General features: G+C 44.9%; 2 protein-coding genes across 5 annotated transcripts in view; one reads left to right on the top strand and one right to left on the bottom strand.

Annotated features, from left to right (window-relative positions):
- Nucleotides 1-12,194, top strand: part of LOC146175376 (unc-112-related protein-like) — a 34,304-nt gene extending 22,110 nt beyond the window's left edge. For all 3 annotated transcript variants that reach the window (XM_084581714.1, XM_084581713.1, XM_084581712.1), the window contains 5 exons: nucleotides 491-621; nucleotides 2,187-2,293; nucleotides 3,494-3,709; nucleotides 9,161-9,310; nucleotides 10,966-12,194. In XM_084581714.1, coding sequence (XP_084437840.1) covers nucleotides 491-621; nucleotides 2,187-2,293; nucleotides 3,494-3,709; nucleotides 9,161-9,310; nucleotides 10,966-11,259 — 898 coding nt within the window. In that variant the 3' untranslated portion in view covers nucleotides 11,260-12,194. The remainder of the gene's footprint in view (nucleotides 1-490; nucleotides 622-2,186; nucleotides 2,294-3,493; nucleotides 3,710-9,160; nucleotides 9,311-10,965) is intronic.
- A 3,812-nt stretch (nucleotides 12,195-16,006) lies between these two features.
- On the bottom strand, nucleotides 16,007-23,731 carry LOC146175375 (hydroxyacyl-thioester dehydratase type 2, mitochondrial-like). Of its 2 annotated transcripts, none has more exons than XM_084581709.1 (4): nucleotides 22,636-23,717; nucleotides 22,371-22,453; nucleotides 16,781-16,878; nucleotides 16,007-16,696 (listed from the first exon to the last, which is right to left on the bottom strand). In XM_084581709.1, exons 1-4 carry the CDS (start codon nucleotides 22,890-22,892, stop codon nucleotides 16,637-16,639), a joined length of 498 nt encoding a protein of 165 aa, XP_084437835.1. In that variant the 5' UTR covers nucleotides 22,893-23,717; the 3' UTR covers nucleotides 16,007-16,636. The 2 variants fall into 2 exon arrangements, with proteins under 2 accessions (XP_084437835.1, XP_084437837.1); XM_084581711.1 differs by lacking the exon at nucleotides 16,007-16,696 and adding an exon at nucleotides 18,866-18,955 and having other exon boundaries at nucleotides 22,636-23,731.

The raw sequence follows: 23,731 nt of genomic DNA, 5'->3' as shown, positions 1-23,731 counted from the left end.
GTACATAGAGGGGATAATCGATGGTCGAAAAGGGTAATCAATTGGATTCCAAGGGAAGGAAAGCATAGCAGGGGAGACAGAAAGTTAGGTGGGCAGATGAGGTTAAGAAGTTTGCAGGGGTCAAGTGGATGCAGCTAGCACAGGACTGGGTTAATTGGAGGGATATGGGAGAGACCTTTGCCCTGCAGTGGTTATTAGTCTGGCTGATGATGTTTCTTACCATAAAGCCAAAAAAGTGAGAATAACTCTGGCTCTGGACCTGCAGGATAAACTAGCTTTGGAAGTTGTCTTTGAGTGCTCTCAGCTTCATTTGTGCTGTCCAGTTGGGTTGCCAACAAGTTTACCATTAGCACTGCACATGTCTAGCATTGCCGGAAAGAAAATGATGTCTCTCTCTTAGGGCTACACACATTAGCAGCAGATATAGTCGCACATCGTTGGTTTAGCGTGTATCGATGCTCAGAGTTGCGGCTTTTCGGTTTGCGTGCAGGCCCAAGCGATTCACGTTGAAGGGCTTCAAGCGCATGTTCTTCATCTTCAAGGAGACGCGCATGTGCATCTACAAGTCTAGGGAGGAATACGAGGGTGGCGGAAGCCCCTCATATGTCATCAACCTCAAAGGTGAGCATTGTCACTAGCCTCGACGTGAAATTAGAAGGCAATTGTCTAAAAATTTTATGAAGTGGGCAGAAAGACTGCAGCTTTTCGTGGCAAGCCTCCTCTTTTGATGCAGTCTTTTGCACAATTCTGTTGTACATTAGCCCATTTTTCCTTCCGAACTTCTAGTGGTCTCCATGTTGTGCATAGCTGCTTTCTCACAAGTGTATGGTTTGTCTCGATGGCCAGGGTCATAGGGAAGTTGGATTCTCCCAACATTTAACAAGCCTTGTAGGTGGGCTCACGGTGTTGGGGAGAGAGGGATTTCTTTTTATGCATAGTTCATTTCAGCAAGGAGCTTTCGGAAGCCTGCGATATAAGAACAAAACTCTTGATAGTTGATTAAATCCGATATATATTGCTTTCTCCAAGCGCCAGCATTGCGGCTCATCCCCCAGAAGCTTGTAGGTGCATTGCTGCTGCCACAGCCAAGTGCTCGATGCACTGTACGAATGGGTGAGCTAGTACATGAAGACATCAGAGCTTTCTTTGTTGCCTGATTCAGTATTTCAAGAGATTTTTTCCATTGTATCATTCCAAATGATATTAACAAGCACAACACATAAAAAAAGAGAGACTGACTGCTAACACACAGTTGTGTGCAAGAGGCTAAACTGCGTGGTTTTTCACGTGCTGTGGGAACTAGGAACCCTGAGCATAGTAACCATCAGTCAGTGTTCCTTCCTCAGTGTAGTTTTACTCCACACTTGACGCATGCAATGCTGGAAAAATTTTAAACATTTTTGTACCAGTCCCCGTTGCATACTTGTGAACATTTGAAACAAGTGAATGCCCTGGCATCTACTGTGGCCAGAAATATGCATCTTGTTGAGCCTGGTACGGCTAAGTTGCTAAATGAGCTCAAAAACAATGCACTGGATGCAATGGAGACAAAAAGTTAGCCCGACACAGAATATATACTGTGGGCAAATGCGCTGGACAACTCAAAAAGAGCTTCACTTGAATGAGAACACTATGGAACAGAACAAAATGTAGGGTCCATTTGTTTTAAAGCTCTGAAGCCACTGCTTTTCATTAGTGTTTTCCAGCACTTAGTACACCTATGAAGCTACCAAGTTTCCTAGAGTTCAGAGCAGTAATTTTACTTCCTTTTTTATTATTATTATTTTTTAGCGTGGGGGCCTGGGAATTGGAGTGAGGGCATCTAATGAAAGGAACATCTATCCCATTGGGATGCGGTACCCTACCAACACAGGCTAACTTCAGTCAGTTCTCAGCGTCCCCTTTAGCACAGACATCCACTCTTTGTCTAATTTGTTGATGCAATATGTAAGGACGTCAAATTGGGGTGACAGTTTGAAGACTCATACTAATATGGAAAAGGGGGGGGGGGGGTTGAGAATGGCTGTGCATGTCAAAATAGCAGTAGTAGGAAAAAATATAAGTTGCTGAACATATTCGCCAGCATAGATGTGTCTGTTGGAATAGATAGCTTTTGACCCTTCATTCTTGATAACTGTGCTCATAGTCTTGTTTTGAAGTTGTGTGCCGTGGCTGGCCTCTTCCAGGTTCTGAGGTTACCCCCGATGTCTACCTGGCCCAAGGAAAGTACGGCATTCGCCTAGAAGTGCCCGGTCCTGAAGGCATGACCGAGTACTGGCTTCGCTGCGAAACTGTAAGTACTCATTTATTCAAAGTACTCTGCTGCTGTACAAGAGGAAAATTCAATATATGCAGGCCTTTGCAGAGTGCTAATTTTAATAAGAAAGCATTACTAGGCTATGTCGGCAAGGTTGTGTGTACAGAACGTGTCTGCAGCCGTTCTGTCAAAGAGTTAGGATCAAACGTATGGTTATGATTGATAGAGGATAATGTGAGGATGCTGCACAAAAAAAAAAAAAAAAAAAAAAAAAAAAAAGTATGCCAATAGGATGATTAGTTAATTAGAACCAGAAATGTAAAAGTAAAATCATTTAGACGTCGAAATAGCCATATGTCTAATGTCAACGTCCAACGGATATGACGTTACGACAACCAGAAGTGCATGTGTTTCTGATCAGAAGTGTGTAATGAGTGCCAATTAATCAAATAAAAAAAAAATTACAAGGGTTCAACGCTGCTGAATCAAATATTGAGCGAAAGCATTAGCTGCGGGTGACCGAGCGTTCTTCTTCTTCTTCCTCAGCCCTCATATAAAGCCCCGCTTTAACCAACCCATATGAACGTGCCTTAGTGGCCTATAGGGGTAACGTGAATGCCAGGGTCCTAGCAGGCTGATTCTGACATAACCGTCCCCTGTGAAATGAGAGACACAAGTTGGCAGCTCCTGCCAGCCTGTGTGTCACATGGGGTGTGACGTCACAGCGTCACGTAGGCAAGACGTAACTGCGGCCGGGTCACGCGAAGGCTTGAAAGTGCGAGTAGTACTGCTTTCGCAATAAAAATCCGAGATCGCTGCAAAATCTGCACTGGAGAAATGCGCAAGCCTGAGCGTTGCTGTGTTGTCGACAAGATGTGTCAGTGAGATACTGATAGTGACAGATACTGTGTGCTTCCTTTCCTGTAAACCATTTATAGAATGCTGGTGAACTTTTATGCGTTCAATGGAATGCTGGTTGAATTTCTGGTGCTGACACTGAGGCTATATTTATGCACGTTTTCTCCTTGTGCTTCCAGGCAAATAATCAAGCTAAAAAAAAAGTGGGGGGGGGGGGGGCGGGGTGCGGTTACAAAACATTGCAAACAAACCTAACAAATGAGTGCCAGCATGGCAGTTCGGGGGACAGCTAGGGCAAGTTGTTGCTTAGTGTGCACCACCCGTCGACTCGGCACACATTGCCAGTTTTTGTAAATGTACCTGCCTCTCACTGAACAGGAGGACCAGTATGCCCAGTGGATGGCTGGCTGCCGTCTGGCAGCAAAGGGCAAGACCATGGCGGACGCCTCGTACGAGGCTGAGGTGCACTCCATCCAGCAGTTCCTGCAGCTGCAGAGGCCGGCCCCCGCCCCTGCGCTGGTGCCTTCCCAGCTTGATATCGACGTTGAGGACTTTGTCGCTCCCCGCTTCATCAAGAAGATCAAGAGCAAGCAGGTCAGTCGGAGGCTTCCCTGCAGACTGGACATTGCACTCACCAGCTGCCACAGCGGAAGGCACTTCCTCGTACTTTGGCCTCAGCAGGGCTGGCTCAACACAGGGGGAGGCTAAGAACAGTGGTGCCAGTCACCGTTCCCACGTGGTTGCCTACCAGCACTAAGTAGTGTGTGAAAAGCACCACTATGCAGCATGGCATAGTCACTTTGTATTGGGTCATGTGTTGGCCCAGTCCTATACAACATCTTTTTATCTTCAGTTGACAAAGCAATTTCTGCATCACTTAATGGTCAAGGTATTAAAATTTTTAGGCATGTTGATGATATCATGGATAAGGGCTCTGCATTGACACAAAGAGTGGAAAGTGTCCTTTCTATGTTTAGGATACAAGGGAAAGGACTTGCTTTTTTTTACCTATGAGCTACCTGAGGGTAACAGGCTGCAGTTCCTAGATTTAAATATAAAAATCTGTGATGGCAAAGCTAGTTGGAAGTATTTTCCCCAGGCTAAAAAAGAGCTAAAGGAGCAATTGCTTCTCTTTGTCTGGAGTCAGCTTTGTTGAAGTCATGTGATCACATGGGTGAGGCTAGCTTTGGTAATCAAACACAGAGGCTTCAGGTGGCCGGATTCCCGGGTACGGTTATTTGTGGGGTGGCAGAGACTCTTCTTCAGAAAATGAAAGGCAAAAGAATGGTTGCAGCTAAGTTGGAAAATAAGCGCCCACAAGTAGTTCCTTGCATTCATAGATTGGCGCATTGCCTAAAAAAAGTTGCAGGCAGGTATGGTGTTCCGGTTGTGTTTTGTGCACCAAAAGAAACTGTGTGGTTTGTGTGCAAGAATAGGGAAAAGTAAGAAAGCACAATGTGATAAGAAGCATGTCAAGTGTTTTTAGGCTGTATGGTGGGAGTAGTTTATGAGATTCCACTGACGTGCGGAAAAGGCGGTGGTGCCGGGTTCGATTCCCGAATCAGGACGAATTTTTCTTGAACTACGAAGTTTCTGAGAAAACTGTATAGCTTTCCTTTGTAGCCGTATGGCTGCGCTTGGGTGGATGCAATGAGTAATTACTCCCTTATTACAAAAGTTTATATAGGCCAGACTGGGAGGTGTATTAATGAGAAAACAAGAGAGCATGAGAAATCCATAGAGAATGGGAAGGTGTCAAATTTACCCCTTCATTGTCAAAAGTGCAAGTGTGGGCCGTTGTTGAGTAAGCTCAGGATTTTAAGGAAGAGTCGGGACAAGATTTCCCGGGAAATTTTAGAGGCGTTTTGGATAAATAATAAAGATGGCACATGTGTTAGTGAAGCCTCACTGTTTTTATGCAGAAAAGAAATGTCCTTTCTTGAGGAATCCTCCTGAGTTGTTGGAGGGATTTGTGTTTATTAGGGGTGCTTTTGGATGGACTTGTATTAGAACATTTCGGAAGATTGACCTACATGAAGAGAAGGAGTGAACATGAATGTTATATGTTATTATGTGGCAGCTACAGATGTGTGGTGGTTTTTTCCAGTGTGTTTATGTGGTGGAAGGTGTGACCGTCATGCTTGAACGATGTGAGTGATGGACTGGGATGATTGTGCTGCTAACATCTATTGTTGGCTAGACATCTGCTTTGCAGAGAAGAGGTGTGCGAGTGAAATGTACTTGGGTGTAGAAGAGGAAATTGCAGCTGAGTGTTGAAGAGGAAGTGGATGTTCAGTTTCCTATTACAGTTGGCAGTGTGCGCCTGTGTTATGTTTCTATTCACGTATTTGTGCTTGTTGCACAGCATTTCTGGATACTATGCAGCACCAACTCACCCCTCAAGCTGTTATTCACCACTTGAAATTTCTTCCCAAGTTTTTAGACTCAACGGTCCAGCACTTGAATGCTACAAATTGCTGAATCTCACATCACACAGGCACGAGAAACAGTAATCAGTGCATCTATTCTTTGATGGGTTTTCATGTCACTCTGGTGCATGCCAGTGATCATATATATAATGAGTGCTTCCGATGTGTGTTGTATCGGTGCATCATTGCGCCATTCCTTGGTACCGCCACTTTTACAGAGGATCAGAATGTTGTTGAGTCATGTCCGCAATTTAAATGAGGCAGTTTTTTCCCCGCTTAAGGGGGGACACGGGTCTTTGGGACCAAAAAATGACCAAAAAACCGATTTTCTGAAAATGGCATTTTTGGAATCTGTGGCTATTAATCTACAAGTTCACCAATTTTCTTCTTCCAGAAGTCAGTATTTTCAGCATAATAACGAATTGAAATCATCGCGCGGGCTGAATTTGCGCAGCAGCAGACGATAAAACGGCACATTTTTCGTTGCGCGCAACTGCCGTTCCGCCGGACCGATCTCGGCCATGTTAGGCTCGTTTGAAAGAGCGCTTTCTGGGTTTCAATTTCCCGCCGCTAGAGCTTGTCTGCCCTCAATGGCCACTGAGAAAAATAACCACAAAGAAAAACGAAAACGCGGCATCTGATTCGCTGCTGAGCGCACGTGACTGCAACTGAGCCATCCGATTGGCTGATTCTATCGCACGTCGTCTGCTTGCGGCGGGCCAGCAGCCGTTGAAAGCGTCCGAGACGCCATTTTGTTCTGAGTCGAGACCGAGGCGAGACGATGCCCCTCAGTAAATTCCGCTCGCGCCACAAATTCGGCAAAAAGAAGAAGAGTGCGCGCGGCGACAACTTTCGGAACCGTCCTGCGGCACCCGAAAGCTCCGAGGATGTGCAGGAGCCAGCGGCAAGTCAAGAAGTCCCCGCGGCCGAAATAGGCCTAGCGAGCTCGGCGGCGCCTACGCCCAGCGGACGCGTCCGCCACGACACGACGATGCTGCAGCCTTCGGACTTGATTGAAAAGAAAAGAAAAGCCGAAGGAATGCTGCAGGAGCTGGGTTCAAGCGCAGCGACGAAGAGGAAAGCGGATTTCATCGCCACTTCTGACGCCCGTCTTCTTGACGCGACCGGCGGTTGCCGTGCGGACGATACGACGTTCACTGTTGTGAGTTTGGAGTCGCTGAACGAACTGTTGTCTGCAGTGAAATGTAAAGTGTGTGGCGGGGATGTCCATATTTCAAAAGGAAATCGTGAATATGGTCTAGCCGTTAAACTCTCTCTCGCGTGCGTGATTTGCGGGGACATTTCATCGGCATGGAGTTCGCCGCGCGTGCAAGGCAGCCAGAAGATAAATCCGTTTGCCGTGAATATCCTTGCTGCACGCGCGATGCAAAGTACCGGACATAGGCAAACGGCGCTGAATGATGTGTTTGCGGCGATGAACATATCTCATCGTGGCCTGCACACGAAAACGTGGCAGGACTACGTAAAGAGTAAGCTGACGCCCGCAGCAACACGCGCAGCCGAAGGAGTGTTGAAAGACAGCGCCCGTTCTGTTCGGCAACTCTATAACGAGTTGAACCTTGACAACCCCGGGAACATTTCTGTCTCTTTCGATGGTTCATGGATGACCCGGGGTCATTCATCCCACATCGGTGTCGGCGCCGTAGTAGAACTTTTTACTGGACTGGTACTTGACTATGTAGTTTTCAGTAACTTTTGTGCTGGGTGTGAGCGTGGGCCCAAAGAAGGTGACCCGTCCTATGAGGCGTGGAAAGAAAGCCACTTGTGCCAAAAGAACACGGACAAAAAGTCCGGTGAAATGGAAGTTCAGGCCGGACTTGTTTTGTTCGAAAGGTCACTGGAGAAACATGGCCTTAGGTACACGACCATGCTCTCAGACGGCGATAGCCGCACATTTCTTGCATTGCAAGAATCAGCTGTGTACGGCTACATCGAAATCAGCAAAGAAGATTGCACAAACCATGTGCAGAAGCGGATGGGAACGGCCCTACGCAATGCAATTGCCAAGCATAAAGGTGATGCAAAAGAGAGCTTGAGTGGCAAAGGAAAGCTGACAGGCGACCTTGTCACCAAGTTGACATCGTATTACAGCTGGGCCCTGAAGTCCCATGCTGGAGATGTTGGGGCAATGCATAAGGCAGTGATGGCTACCTATCATCACGTAACCTCCAATGATACCGTGTCAAATCACACCCTCTGCCCGACAGGCGCAAACTCGTGGTGCCGCCAGAATGCTGCTGCAGCCAAGGGAGAGCCTGCTCCCAAGCACAGATACAGTTTGCCACCACATGTGTGCAAAGCACTTTTGCCTATTTATGAGCGTTTGGCAGACCCAAAGCTGCTGGAGCGGTGCCAGCAGGGAAAAACCCAGAACAGTAATGAAAGCTTGCACTCCCTAATATGGTCACTCGCACCAAAGGAGCGCCATGCGTCACTGTTCTCCGTTCAAGCAGCTGTTGCAGAGGCTGTTGTCCGCTTCAATGCAGGAAACCTACAAGCATGCTCAAAAATACTGAGTGAGCTAAATATGAACCCTGGCGTCCAGAATATCAGGAGGATGGCTGGGAAGGACAGGCGCCGAACAGCCGAATCAGTACGCAAGCGTGCCTCTGCGGAAAACATGCATCGGGCACTGAAAAAGCGGCATTCTAGTCAGCCCAAGCAGTCAGATTACATGCCTGGTGCATATTAGCTGTCTGCAAGTGTAAATATGCATATATCTTTTCGAAATTTTGAATAAATTGTGCCTAGTTTGTTTTTTCCCATTTTCTCAAAACTCAAATTTTGGACACTTGGCTGGTTTAGTTCGTCGATATCTCTGCATCTAGGACAGATAGAGATGTAATTCGTTTTTCTACATAAAGCTGAAGGTGCAGTGAATGCAATGATCGAAACAGAATTCTTTATTCAAGCTTCAAAAATTTTTTATTTTGCCAAGTTAATTGAAGCATGATAGGCACGTCTTGAAGGACAACTTTCAAAGTGCAGCAAAATTGCTAATAAGGGTAAAATGGAAAAACTGCTTTGATCATTGCACTCTTTGGTCATTGTACTGTACCGCCATGCATTAAAAATGATGTTTTATAGAGGCGTTTTTTTTGCGCGGAAGTACTAATTAAATGAATAATTAATATTATTATCTCGGGAATTAACTGACATAGAGAAAAACAAGTTACATTTTTGAAATCAGCATAAAAATCTGAACAAGAGGGTATGATTTTATCAGGATTGGCTTTAAAATAATGAAAATAGCTCTAAGACCAGTGTCCCCCCTTAACTTCCACCGTTGCCTCTGTATGTTGATGGGACATAATTATTATAGTTCACGTCTGAATTAACTGATATAAGCCCACCATGTCTGAATTACCAAGCATCCAATGCCTGGCCGACTTGCGTATCGGCCAGGACCATGCTCCTAGTTCACATTATTCGAATTTCCAAGGGGCATGCCTGAGTTACAGGCTGAGCGTTTGAGCACAACCTCTCTCTCTCTCACCGTTTCAAATAGGAGACAGTGGCAAAGAGCTAGCCCATGAACTCTGGTGCTCAGGAGCAACATAAGCAGAGTAGGTAACCAGTGCCCTGTGTTGTGCAGACTATTGTTCAGAGGATCGTGGAAGCGCATGGGAACGTCAAGGACCTTGGCCTGGTTGATGCCAAGATGAACTTCATCAAGGCCTGGCAGGCACTGCCCGAGTTCGGCATCTCACTCTTTGTCGTCCGCTTCAGTGGCAGCAAGAAAGAGGTGGGTCGACACTTTCTCTCAGAGGTAAATTATTGTCCACACAATGTGCAACGAGGGCTTCTGCATGGACCTTGCATTAGCAGATGTTGCTAGCGTCTGAGTAGAAAGTGCAGACTGATGGCCCTTCACCAACAGCAGTGTTGGAGGGTTGCATTGCACATTGATGAGTGGAATTAATTTCTAATTTCAGTTTTAAAGACATATTAACATTCATCCACACCTTGTGTACAATGCAAAATGTTCGCGTTTTCTAGATATCGTGAAGCACTGAAATCACAGGATAATAACACTTGACTTCAAGCATATAAAAAGTTTTTTTTTGCTGCCCTGTGCGCCCCAGGCAGCTTAGCTAGCCCTAAACATATGCACAAGCAGCTGCAGTCGAAGCATGAAATAATGAAAATGCAGCATAACTCAATCAGACACATCAACTTTGGTTAGGGCTTGATTTGGCTTTGACTCCTTGGCTAATAATGGTGACACTGGTGACTACGATGCGGCTACAGATACATACCATGGTGCTGGTTTTGTGAAAACCACGTCTTGCACATGCAGAAGCAACTTGAGGGCAGTGAGGGAAGATTGAGGGCAGTGATCATGCAAGGAGAAAGTTCAGGGAAAAAGCTGGAGGGTTGGCAGGTATGCTGTCCCCAAGCTGGACCTATTGCATGTGAACAGACTTCAGACAGCATGCAGTAAAAAGCTGGAGGCTGAAATATGGCTTGGAGGTCTAAATTAAAGCTGTGAAGTATGTATCACCTCCCCTATGTAGCTGTCAGTGGCATCACATGCCCTTCCGCAGTACAGAAAACATCAGGCTAAACAAATTGTAGTCTGCATTGGCAGTTCTTTCCAGTAATGTAAATTCATTTGATCGGCATTCACTTCCATTTCTGATTATAATACCCACCCACTTGCCGAGGTTTTTGAAAGCAGCAGAAAGCCACCAAAATGCCACAACTACAGTGACCTAGGGTCTGATTATGCCACTTTCTACATATTTCCAGCTCTTAGTAGTGGCCGCCCCTTTTCAATTTTGTTTTGAAAAAGCTGCAGTTTTCGGGAGTGATTCCTAAATGCCATATTTTGTTTTTAGCACTCTCTCTCTTTACATGCTTCTAGAAAAGATTCCTTTAAGAAGCGAAAAATCTTGTTGCAGTTAGCCTGTTAGCAAGCACTGTACTCTGTGACAGTTTTTTCTTGGCAGTGATAGGAAGGATGCATGGGAAGAACATCGGTAACGCTATCATTCCACAAATAGCTTGGCTGCAGGACGTTGCCTCCCTGAAGTAACCTCACCATGATGCTGACACCATCTATTGAAGGTTCTTGTAACTAGACTAGCCTATAAAATTTGTTGCTATCAAGAAAACTGTTGTTTCCTTGACTTTTCATGTTGAAATTTAGCAGTAGTGTTAGGATTATCCTTTGAATAACAAGTATTTACAAAGTTCTGTGCTTTAAGAGAAAACTGATAGCAGCCTGCGGTGCCCATATTCTGATGCATAGGAAGATAGACATTTCGGTTCGGTAGCTTCCACTCCAATATTAAAACATGTTGCAGTGTGTAGGACAGATTTCTTATGCAGCAGTAAATGTAATTCGGTTGATGACAATGAATGGTGATCAGTCCCCTTTTGCCGGACAACATGCAGGAGCTGCTGGGCGTGGCCTTCAACCGGCTGATGCGCATGGAGCTGTCGACAGGCGACCACATCAAGACATGGCGCTTCAACACAATGATGGCTTGGAATGTCAACTGGGAAGTGAAGCAGATGAATGTCCAGTTCGAGGAGGACCAGCGTGTCGCCTTCTCATGCCTCAGCGCTGACTGCAAGACCGTGCACGAGTTCATTGGCGGATACATCTTCCTAAGCATGCGTTCCAAGGACCAGAACCAGGCGCTCAATGAGGAGCTCTTCCACAAGCTCACAGGTGGATGGGTCTGAGTCGGCCAAAGGCCCGAAGCGGCGCGTACGAAACTGCCATCTTAGAAACGCATTCATCACTGTTGACCTGCGATGGGACACTTGGATGCTGAGCTGCAGGCTGTTGTCAACAGGTAGACACAGTTCAAGGAAGAGATGGTGTTGCCATCGTCGGCCTCTTGACGGCACGTACAAGACTAGCATCTTCAACTTCTGTGGTCCTCATTATCATCATCATCAAATCGGAGGCGTTGCTAGGGCTGAACGTTGACTGTCAGCTGCAGGTCATTGACCTTGTAGCTGGTGCCTCGAGAATGGTTACATGCATCATCTTGCCTGCATGCCATCACGGTCAACATGCAGCGCGGCATTTCGGATTGGGAGAGATTTATGATGTGCACGTTGTCGTTGAGGCAGTGAGATGGGTCGGAGAGAGCAGATCCAAATTGAATGGATTTTTTCGTCTGCCGATGTGGATGCACTAATGCCCGCCACAGTGAATTTCGGGAGACTTTATTTAGGAGCGCTGCGCTGGCAGCGACCTTTTAGCACCTTGTTGGTTAAACTTGTCTCAAAAGAACGCCCCGTTTTCTGGGAACAGAAGTGTCCGCATTTCGAAACTGTTTTCTGCAGCAGACGAAAGCTGTGTTGCTGCAAAGTGTGACTCATGTTTCTAATGAACTGCACAAAGAAATCATAAATGCTAATAAACTAGACACAAAGAGTATAGTCAAGCATGTAAATAAAATTTTGCTCCATTTAATTCACTTAATTATGATATATGCCTGTACTGCCACCCACACTGTTGGGTGTTATGCTTCAACACGGGTACCCTTCTTTTTATTCATTACAAGAGGCTAGAACAAGCAGAAAGTGTCAGTGGTGATCGGTTGTGATGCAGTTCAATTTGGAATGTAATTTTCGGCGCATTCCATGTTGACGTGTGCATGTGCCAAGTTTTTTGGCTGGCAGGCCTTGTAATGTACAACACTGTGGAAAAAAGATTGTTGCCAATGCAATTGTCAGTCTGTAGAAATAGTTCAAAATGACTGTACACAGCTCCTAGATTATCCAAAATATACTAGCAACTTGGCTGTGGATGTTTCACATTGCAGCAACAATGGTTTTGCATCAAACCAAGGTGGCTTGGAATGCCTTGTGTGTTCCAGTCAGTCCATGCAAGCAACACTGTAAACAGTTAAGTCTATATGCAATTCTATGTACAGGGTCGTCCACTTCTATCTAGAACACGGTCACTGCTTTTAAAGCAACATTGTATCTGACGCAGGCAGATATTGATGCAAAGCGATGCAAGCACACATAGACACGGATGTGCTGCTTCACATGGCCAGCCACTTTAGATTACTGCGTGGCCGGGTCGTATGCAATGACACCTTGAAAGCAGTGACCGTGTTATAGCTAGAAGTGGACGAGGCTGTACATACTAAACTTTTACAGCTGGCTTTGGCGTACTATGCCAACCTTCAGGGCTTGAAGTAGACACTGTTTGTTCCGTAACACTATATCAATCTCGATATATATATATATATCTCTTGTTGAAAAAAAAAATATGTAGAAATTGCGCATACTTTCACGTTGACTTCAACAAAATATGGCAAACAAACTACTTTTGTTTTCCCAGAGAGTTATGTCACGTGCAGTGTGCAGCTACCATAACCTGCAATCACATGAAATCAAACCCTTTTGGAGAAGTTCCATTTGGACAATATGCACATCCACTAGATATATATTATATTATATGTATACAATTATTAAATGCTTTAGTCTACTGTGTAATTATTTACCTGCAACATAGTTGAGCAAGGACACATAACTGCTATGTTGAGAAGCTTTAGGTACATAGTTGCTTTACTTCAGCTGTTTCATTGCTATGGTCTCATAGGCTTTGTATGAACTTAATATATGGCACAACTGTTTTCACTTTGATAAAATCTGTAAATAGGACTATTACCGTAGCCTTTCTTTGGTGGGTCTAATCTGCTGAAAATTTCCAGCGAGAATTTTCTCGCGTTGGCAACAAACACAAACTCTGCCCAGCCATGATACAGTAAACCCTCGTTAACACGAACTCGCATATCTCGAAAAATCGGTTAAGTCGAAACTTTTCTACGCCGCGCCTTCACCTCCCATAGGTGCTATGTATTGGCTCCCTTTTATCTCGAAGTATTTTTCGGGCGTAATGCGGATATCTCGAAATCTTTACCGGAAGGACCGAAGGTAAAGGTCATTACCGAAACGTGATACGGGCTCCGAGCGAGCGCTTTGTTCCTATACTAAGTGCCGAACGCGATCACGTTCGAAGAGCGAATACAAAATTCCCGCGGACGCAGCCACGCCCTTGGGAGCAGTCACGTGAGCGCCGCTCGCGCGCGAGGGCTGATGGGTCTTATCGGGCAGTCGGTTCGGCGTGGTTCGGTCAGCTGTCCTTCGCACGTGCATACCGGTTAGTGATTGTGTGGTTTCATCGCGCTATGTGCACGAAGCGTTGACTGATTTTTGTTTTGTATGTGGTGTCCGCAACGGACGACGATGTCCCGCCCTAAGCAGTGTAAATCTCTGACGCTGGAGAGAAAAGTCGCCTTAATCAAGGAAGTAGACAAAGGAGGAAAGTCAAAAACAAGCATCGCCAAAGAATTTGACATCCCATTGTCGACGCTCTCGACAGTATTAAAGAACAGGCAGAAGGTATTGGACGACTTCGAGCAAACCTTCTCAAGCAAGCGGAAGCGGATTCGGGCCTCAAAATTCCCGGAGGTAGAAGCAGCACTGATGTTGTGGCTCCAGAATGTCAGGGCAGCCAACCTTCCCGTGACCACCCAAATGATGATGGAAAAGGCCGACGCTCTGGCATTGCAGATGGGCCGCATGGACTTCAGTTGCAGCAATGGCTGGTTTGAACGGTTTAAGAAGAGAAATAACGTTGCCTCGAAGACAGTCCACGGCGAGAGCGGCACCGTTGATGAAGGGGCTGCTGACAACTGGCGGAACCACCGCCTCGCTGAGCTGCAAAAAGCTTACGCGGACAAGGACATCTTCAACCTTGACGAAGCAGCACTCTTTTATAAGATGCTGCCTAGCCGCACATACACGCCGAAGGGAGAAGCGTGCACAGGCGCTAAGCAGCGCAAAGACAGAGTAACAATACTTTTCGGAGCCAACTCCATCGGCGATGAAAAGCTGCCGCTGCTTATTATCGGCAAGTCGCAAAATCCACGGTGCTTCCGAAATGCACGGCTCCCCAGAGACGTGACCTACCGCGCCAATAAAACGGCCTGGATGACTGCGGCACTCTTTGAACAGTACGTACGTGCTCTGGATCGCAAAATGGCGAAGGACGGTAGGAAAGTGTTGTTCGTGGTGGACAACTGCCCCGGCCACGGAAAAATCGACAACTTGGAAGCAGTTACGCTGGAGTTCCTGCCTGCGAATATGACGTCCGTGCTCCAGCCGATGGACCAAGGAGTCATTGAGGTTGCTCGCAAATTTTATAGAAAGAGCCTCCTGCACCGAATTTTGTGTTCTTACGACAGCGGTAAGAAGTACGAAATAGATTTACTGGGTGCAGTCCACCTGATCGCTGAAGCCTGGCGACAAGTCCGGCCCCTGACGATTGCGAATTGCTTCGCGCACGCGGGCTTTTCGCGCAGCGAGAGATCGCTCGAACCAGACACTGACGAGTTCAGTGATTGTGATAAACTCTGTGACGAAGTTCGCGAAGCTACTGGTTGCGCCGGCGATACCGAAGTCATCACTTTTGAAGAATATGCGCTATATGAAGCGGACGTGCCTGTTACCGGAATGCTGTCCGACGCAGATATTGTTGCAATGACAGGCAACGAAGGTGGTGATCAGGTTGATGACGAAGAGCCTAGAGAAGTGCCCACGACTGCAGAAACAAGGAACCTCCTACGCTTGCTCCGCAACAAAGTTGAATGCAGCGGCGGCGACCAACGGCTGATGCTATGCGTTCAGCAGCTCGAAGACGCTTTTGTCGGGCCGAATGCCAACGCGAAGCAGACAAGCATTACACAGTTTTTCCTGCCAAAATAATAAAGTTCAGTTTTTTCCTGAGAATTCTGCATTTATTGCTCCCTTTGTGCAGTGGAGTGTCGACGGGCGTGGCGGGCCTAGGGCCACCAAAGAATTTCCTCTCGTCGCTGTCGCGCTCAGGTTCTGGGCATGGTTCTGGGTTTTTAAAATATAGCTATTCAATTTCTGTTTTTATTTTATTTATTTATTTTTTTGCGAGCGAAGTTTTTCTAGTCCGGTTTGAGCGAAGAACGACAGGCGTTGGCGGCGGCATCGCGCGACTGATCGCCAGGGACTGTCGCCAGAAATTTTCGGAATTTTTCTTAACTCGAAACTCCGCTTATCTCGAAATTTTTCCCGGATTTTACAACTTCGTGTTAACGAGGGTTTACTGTATTCTAATAAAGCACCACAATTTTTGCATGTTTACGCAAACTTTGTAATGAAGAGTCAGCTTTTTATAATTCCACTATATTTTACGCACAGCCTTCAATGGCTACCAATGGAGTGCAATTATATTAATAGTCTGAGAGCGTTTGGATATTAAAGGCTCTTTAGCTGCGAAATGAAACTCAATCTAACTGGCCATTTATTTTTTTCTTTATTGTTTGCACATTGTTATGCAGGAGAGATAGAGGATGGAGACAGGAGGTTTTGTTGAACGGTGTTAGAGCCTAATGAAACTGAACTTGTTAGGCGATTCAGTGAAACTACCATGGTTGTTACGTGGCATGGTGTGGCTTTCGATGCACTGATTTACGCGGTGTCTTTTAAATCGCAACATTTTTGTGAAAGTGCCTTGTGAGTGTTCTACATAATGTTACGGTGTAACCCAAATGAACTTACTGTCATCTTCCTATTTAAGAGAGAATAAAGTTTTTCCTAAAGTCAGGCTGCATCGCTTGAGCTTGGTGTCGTGAGTTATGCAAAAGAGGCTCTTTAAGTGAAGTGAAAACGTGCTGTCATTAAATTTTCTTTATTTAAAAAAGTGCTAGCCCTTAAGGCCTCAGTAAGGAGAAGACAGTACACAAAAATAAGAAACTGGAAAATTGCACCAAAGATCTAGATGATTACATATGCTTTCTGTAACAGCAAGAAAAAAAGAATGTTGCTGTTTTGTATACACCTCCACATTAACAAGAAAGACAAAAGTATAAAAAAAGAGTAAAAACTGAATAGACTACAGTTTGGAGAAAAATATAAATTTCTTCAAATGGTTTGGGACAAACTGCTGCACGGCACAAAGTGTTGTGTCTGTGTTTGAACAGTGAACATGGGTTGCCATGCACGTGCTTGAATGATTCAACTGAAACACTGCAGACTTCTTTGCGGTTCTGTCACTCGCTTTTTAAGTTGCAGCCACACCTTCAGACCTGATAAATAGCTTGACCTGGCCAGTCATGACTACCTGAAGTGGAAGAAGAAAAGGCACAGTTCATTACACACAAAGTGGAAATGCTTCTCTGAAGCAGTAGATTTGGAGGAGACTCACTTTTCCGACTCCTGCCTTGCATACATAGGTGCAGTGAACAATGGACTTCCGAATAGATGTTACTTCCACACGTGCTGAAACTGGTTCGCCAACAAGGACTAGAAGAACACCATTTATTGCAAATCTCAGGTTATTGATGTATAACAGTTTCAACACAAATAAGTCCCAAATTTCTAGGCAGCATTCCTAATATGCTTACAATTCATTCTGCCCAATGCACCACAGGCTACATAAGTACACAAGCTGTGGAAGGCTGATTTCAGAGAAAGATTGAGTAGAAAGGCAGAACAGTGGAATTCTAGGAAATCTGGCAGTAAGTGTAACATGTGCACCTAAACAAACAGCACCACCTCTAACGTTATTCATCTCCTATAACTTGGAGAATACTATGCGCAAAGATATCGAGTTCTGTCCTGAACACTGAAGATACTGCTAAGCAGGGTGTCGAACTGGAACCAAACCGAGTGGAATTACTGGTTTCATGTGCTGTTTCGGCCCATACAACTGCAGTGTCGGAAAAAAGAATGAGTTTTAACACTTTATCCACCATCACTGATGTGAATACCCAAGAAAAAGTCTAGAAAGGTGGCACAAAGCTGGAAGTGCACTATTGAGAGAAAACGTAACTAATGAGTAACCTGGTCTATGAGTTGCGCGGTGACAAGGGTGGTCGGGACAAAAACATTGAAAAGCAGGGAGAGGGACAAGGTCAAGCGGACCGAAAGAACCTGTTACTAGGCCCTAAAAAAGAAAGAAAAAAAAAAAAAACTAAGGAGGAAATGGCAGTAATCATGCAATCGGTGAACAGAAGCGTGAGAAACTGAAAGAAAATCCAGTGGAGGCGGCAGGAACAGGCTAGCTGGAAGAAGCGATACATGAAGTAAAAAAAAAGAAAACGGTAAATGAAGTCTTCATTCCCATGACACTCGTGGACGAGACCACTTACAAAACACAGGGTCCCTGAAACTGTTCCGGTTATCGTTAAGTTTTATTTTTCTGAACCCGTTTGAACCAGTTCGGGCAGGGTCAAACCATTTGAACTAGAACAGAATGTGTCTCCGAAGCTGAAACCGAACCAGAAAACCTTCCTGTTGAACACCCTGCTTCTAGGAATATTTTAAGTTGAGATCTCAGCACTCAGAAGGAAATAGTAGGTATTGTACCAGAAAAAATGTAAGGTAAAGACCACTAGTACTCCAGCACAGAAAGTGTGCTGTTTCCATTTTCAAGAACTTTGTGAAAAGCTCCTCATAGTGAGCAGCATTGTTGCTGAGCTCAAAATATGGGAACTGACAACTTGCTGAGCACAAAGGTAGCATAGTTAATGGTAGCTAAACATCCCGATACAAAACCGTATGTGTTGTTCACATACTGATATGTTTTTAAAGCAAAAAGAACGAGTGTTGTGAAGATTCTGATTACTGTGTGCGAAACTTACATAGGTGTGTAGTTTGTTAGTGCAGTTCTCGCACCAGACTGAAAGACGGGTATGATCAACGCTGAGCGATTTTAATAAGTATCAGAGATGCATGTGAGGTTATACAGGTGTGTCACCATATATGCTTCAAACAAGATGAAAACAGCAAAACGGTTTTAGTATCTAATGCGTGTGAGAAAAAAAAAAAATTTTAATGACATTGCATACTTCAAAATGAGTGACGGAGGGTAGACAACGCTTTCCTCATCGAATGCATTGCTAGACTGTGCTGCAAAAGAGCCGACACAGTTTGCCATAATCTAACCACTCACAGGAAGTAATACATGGGACCTAGTTCCTAGAATAATTAATGTACTACACACGCACACTGGTGAGAATTCGTGCTCATTTTAGCGGGAAACTGAAACTAACACTGCTCTGCTAACCTCACACGATGTCAACAAGTCAAATGGTTTTGTATATGTTTAAGAGGATCCACCTTCTGGACCTCTACAAAAATTAAGAGCTGTGTGAGAACCGTATGTCCCTGAAGACACCAGTTGTTATAACCAGAGACTTCCATATTAATCTCTGTAGATTATTCTTCATACAACTTAAATACAAATTGCACAATCTGCTGGCCTGGATAATGTGATCAATGTGCCTACCTGTATAACTGCAAATAGCAAGTCACTAATTGATTGAGTGCATCATGAGGAAGGCCGGTCTGGACGAGTCTTCAGCTGGAGTGAAGATTGCTGGAAAACGTATCAACAACCTTAGATATGCGGATGATACCACTTTAATGGCAGAAAGTGAAGTGGAACTCAAGAGACTTCTGATGCGCATACAAGAAGAGAGTGAGAAGTTTGGGCTTAAACTGAACATTAAAAAGACAAAGATCATGGCGTCTTGCCCTATCAAGTCCTGGAGCATCAATGGACAACAAGTGGAAGCTGTGACAGATTTTCTCTTCTTGGGCTCCAAGATTACTTCGAAAGGAGACTGCAGCCATGAAAGTAGGAGACGCCTGCTTCTGGGAAAGAGAGCAATCAATGGTTAGCCTTGACCGCCTAGTAAAGAGCAGACATTAGTCTGCCAACCAAGATCCGTATAACTCGTGCTATGGTCTTTCCAGTTGTGATGTATGGATGAGAGAGTTGGACTGTGAAAAAGGCTGACCACCGAAGAATTGACGCGTTTGAATTTTGGTGCTGGCGAAGACTCTCGAGAGTTCCTTGGACTGCCAGAAGATCAAATCAGTCGATATTGTCAACCATAAACCCTGACTGCTCATTGGAGGGTCAAATTCTAAAGTTAAAGCTCAGCTACTTTGGCCATCTGATGAGAAGAGAGGAGTCGCTGGAGAAAGATTTGATGTTGGGAAAGGTTGAGAGTCGCCGGAGAAGGGGTAGGCAGCGAACGCGATAGTTAGATGGCATCCTCGAGGCACTGCAGATGAAGTTAGTTATGTGATGTTAGGAAGATAGTGAGAGACCGGAAAGCGTGGCGTGACATGGACCACAGGGTCACGAAGAGTCGGACACGGCTGAACTGAATTGATTTGTGCTTTAAAACCTTCCCCCACCAAGCCAGTGAGAAAATATTGGAAAGACCAAAAAGCCATGGATCACAAAAGAACTTGTAAAAAGAATAAAGCTACGAGATGCAATATTCCAGGTGTTCATTGCGACAAAAGACTTGGATAAGCTAGCGGAATATAAAAAAGAGAAATAAATTAAATTCTGATCTGAAGAAACCCCAAACAGCATATTGCATTAACAAGTTTATAGATAACTACGACCGCTCCAAGAAAACTTGGAGGCTAATGAAATCATTCCTTTCAGAAAAAGCAGCTAGATACCGCAAGAACTTGGCATTGGTGGTGTCGCTCGGGGTCTGACCTGGCTGATAAATTAAATTCACTATTTAACTTCTGGCATATCAGGCAGTAGTTGCGCAAAGAGCTGGAGTTTGTCACTGACAGAGTAGAAGAAATCATCTTTCTGCAGCCAACAACGCCGCATGAAATCGCTGCTGTTAGCGTCAAACTGAATGATGGCCGTGCAAGTGGCTTTGATGACATCGCAGTCCGTCCAGTAAAAGCTGTCAGATATTTTGTGTGTTCCTCTGTTGCAAATATGTAATCTTATTCTTATAGACGGGCTATTTCCCAACAAAATGAAAATTGCTCCGTCTGCCCAGTTCATAAAAGCGACGATCGAACAGTTCTTGGCAGTTACAGACCTATATCCGTGTTACCAGTGTTTTCGAAAATAGCAGAGCACGCAATAAACTCAAAGTTTACTTCCTTCTTGATTAATAAAAACAGATCTGAGCATCAATACGGGTTTCAGAAAGGCAAGTCAGTTGAGTCTGCCTTGCTCAGTATTAAGGAAAAAAATAAATGCAAACATGGAAAACAGACTTTACACACTTGTAATATTCTTCGATTTCAAGAGAGCTTTTGATTCTATAAAACATGGCATTCTTTTTCAAAAAGCTAGAACAATGGCCTTTGAGGTAATGCAATGGACTTATTAAACATCTGCAGCATCACATTCAGTTTGTAAGCCTCGGGGAACAATAAACAGAGCTTGGAAATCATCAAGTACAGTGTCCCAAAGGGTTTGATTTGAGGGCCAATCCTATTCTTAGTCGCTATAAACAGTATTGTAAAGATATCTGGAACATTAGACATTATTTTATATGCAGATGATACAAATGTATTTTTTAAAGGAGGTAGCATAACAAGCAAATACATGGCTGCAAGGCCTGTCGTCCTGGCTCTGCTGTAACCAGCCGAACTGGAATATTGAAAAAATATATATTTTGTGCAAAAAATGAAAAAACAAATTTACTGACGTCTCTGTTGACCTTGTTTTTTAAGGGAACCCTCTGAAACAGGTGAGCACACACAAGTTTCTGGGAACATATTTTGAGGAATATTTGAACTGGACTCTGCACGTATCGCAGCTTAGTGCAGATTTCTAAAATCACTGGCGTGTTGAACGAACTGATGTTTACGATACCTACCTGGTAGGCCAACTTTACTATGCGTTTATTTGCTCCAGTCTATATTGCTGCATATTAGTATAGGGGGTCTACAACAAGAACCAATCTTGAAAGACTACACGTGGCACAAAAGCAGGCTATAAGAATTATGGCAAATAAACCACTATATGAACACACCCTACCTACCTTCCAGAAATATAAGATATTGACAGTTTTCAACATGTTTCAGTCCAGCCTCGCTATGTAGGTGTACCACGGTGTCATTTCTGTTGGTTCAACTTTTCTTGCATCCTATAAATGCCAGAATTGCACCTACCATTTACAGGTTGGCAAGTGTGTAAAAAACAGAACTCGAACATCATACGCAACACAGCTAGTTAGCCATCAAATTTCCAAACTGCTCACTACTTGACTCCAGCTACTCGACACCCTACGCAAATCAAATTCACCGTCTGGGTTTAAGAAACAAGTGAAACATCTCCTTCTCAGTGTATAGAAAATTATTCTGTCTAGCTGAGTGCAGCACGCTTTGAATTCATGTTTAAAATGAATTCATGTTTCCCACAGTTTCCAGCAAAACTATGATTTTGACAGTATCATTACAATTCGTAGCTGCATTCTCTGTACAGATCAGTGGCGTGTATCCGTGTATTTTTTTGGTCATTTCGTTCTCGTTAGGCGCGTATAACGACATTTTTATTTAATAATTTATTAACAATATTGCTGGGTCGCATGACTTCAAGCAGGAGTGAGCACAAAATATATATATATATATATATATATATATATATATATATACAATAAAAGTTACACCAAACAATAAGCACCACATCAGGGCATGACACCACATCAGGGCATGAACTGAAGCAAATGAAATCGGACGCAGCAGTTCAAGGACATTACGTAGGCATTTTCTTCAAATTTGCAATAAAATTCATCAATACTGGGATGCATTTATCACTTACTACTGTACCTAATTAGTGCAATTCAATCTCTTTTTGTTTTGCATTTTTTCTCCCTATCAGTGTTGCGTTCCGAGGCCTCGTCAGGCGTTGCCTCCAAAAAATGAATGCATATATGCACGCTCTCTGCCGAAAATGAATGAATGAATGAACACAAAAAGCGCGGCAAAAGTACCGTCCGTGCTTCACAACTCACGCGGCTTTGGGAACTCGAGCACTTGATGAACGACGACGCAGCCAGGCCCCGGAAGCTTTGTTCCAATAACAGCAGACACCAAACTAAGAGGGGAAAAAAAAAAAAAAGAAAAAAGAAAGGAAAGCGTCCGAGGTAGAGAATCTGATAGCGATCGAGTGCTGATTTTAAACACAGCAGTTGGCAACGGTTTTAGTATGGATGCTGTTTCATTCCCCTCCCTTTAGAGATTTCAACAAGTGCATGCAGGGAAGCTAATTGTACTCACCCGTTTATTAGCGCTCCATGCACAACACATGCCGGCAAATTTTTGCTCTTTGCATAGGTAGAGTCCAGGTGGATCGGATTGTTGTCACCCGAAAGAGCGGCGAACGCCTTGACATCCGCTGGCGTAAAAGTTCGTTCGACGCTTGCCACATCGCCGACTGAAAGACAACGACTGACTTCAAACTTAGGCGCGAATAAGCGTCTCTTCGCGCAAAGCATGGCAGCGCGCGCGTAACTGGACGTGATGGCCGCAACCATTCGTGCTGCCGATTAGCTGTGCCATTGAATGTTTTTGCAGATCGTCAATGCGCAATCACGTGACACATGGGTGACGCGGAGTTAGAGTCTTAGAGTTACTGCATATACAGTAACTCTACGCGGAGTCTTCTTCTTGCGCCTCACGGCGTTTGCACGTTTGCATGTCAGCGCCCGCTTGACGCTTGCTCCCGCTGCTGCCGTGCGCTTGAGACTGCGGCTCTACCGATACGCTTGGGCTGTCGTCAGCCATTGATGCTTCCGTGGGAGTCTCGGGTTTAACCTCCGCTCTTTCCACACTGGTTCTCCTGGTCTTTAGCTGGTCCAGGTAGCGGCGATGTTGCTCCCCATCTGCGGTCTTTACGGAATTGTCATGCGCAAGCAGCGAGCTTGCAGACTACCGCGCGTGTTCTTGCTTAGTCCTTGCTTCACAGTACGTACCGCCCTTTCCGCCAGGCCGTCCGCAAATGAATGATGCCATTGTGCATCATATATGCCCTGAACTCCGCGCATCCAACTGCGGCCCATTATCACAAGAGTCCTCGGCAAGCCGAATCGGCTGAACATTGTCTGCAGTGCTTCAACTGTTTTCGTTGAAGTGGCAGTTTTCATAGCAGCAACCTAGATCCATTTCTTATGAGAATCGACCACAACCATCAACATGTGACCTTCCAAGGGCCCCGCAAAATCGACGGCTCTTCCGTTTTCGGCCAAGGAACGGGTTGTTGGGCAGCGGGCATGCTGCCCCATTCTATGCATGTTGAACACGCTTTGACAAGCTTCTCAATGTCCCGATCGAGTCCTGGATACCAGAATACAGACCGAGCAAAGTTCTTCATGGC

The sequence above is a fragment of the Amblyomma maculatum genome, chromosome 10 (genome assembly GCF_055883805.1).
Source record: "Amblyomma maculatum isolate TAMU_Amacu chromosome 10, ASM5588380v1, whole genome shotgun sequence".
NCBI lineage: Eukaryota > Metazoa > Arthropoda > Arachnida > Ixodida > Ixodidae > Amblyomma > Amblyomma maculatum.
The sequence above is the reverse complement of the archived record's forward strand: the minus strand, read 5'-3'. Positions and strand labels throughout refer to the sequence as shown.

Coding starts and splice junctions, on each gene's coding strand:
- LOC146175375 (XM_084581709.1), bottom strand. CDS start 22,892: ATGGTTGCGGCCATCACGTCCAGTTACGCGCGCGCTGCCATGCTTTGC. Junction 22,454..22,635: donor CATGGAGCGCTAATAAACGG/GTGAGTACAATT, acceptor TTCCCCTCTTAG/TTTGGTGTCTGCTGTTATTG. Junction 16,879..22,370: donor GCTCGAGTTCCCAAAGCCGC/GTGAGTTGTGAA, acceptor GTGTTCTTCTAG/TCCTTGTTGGCGAACCAGTT.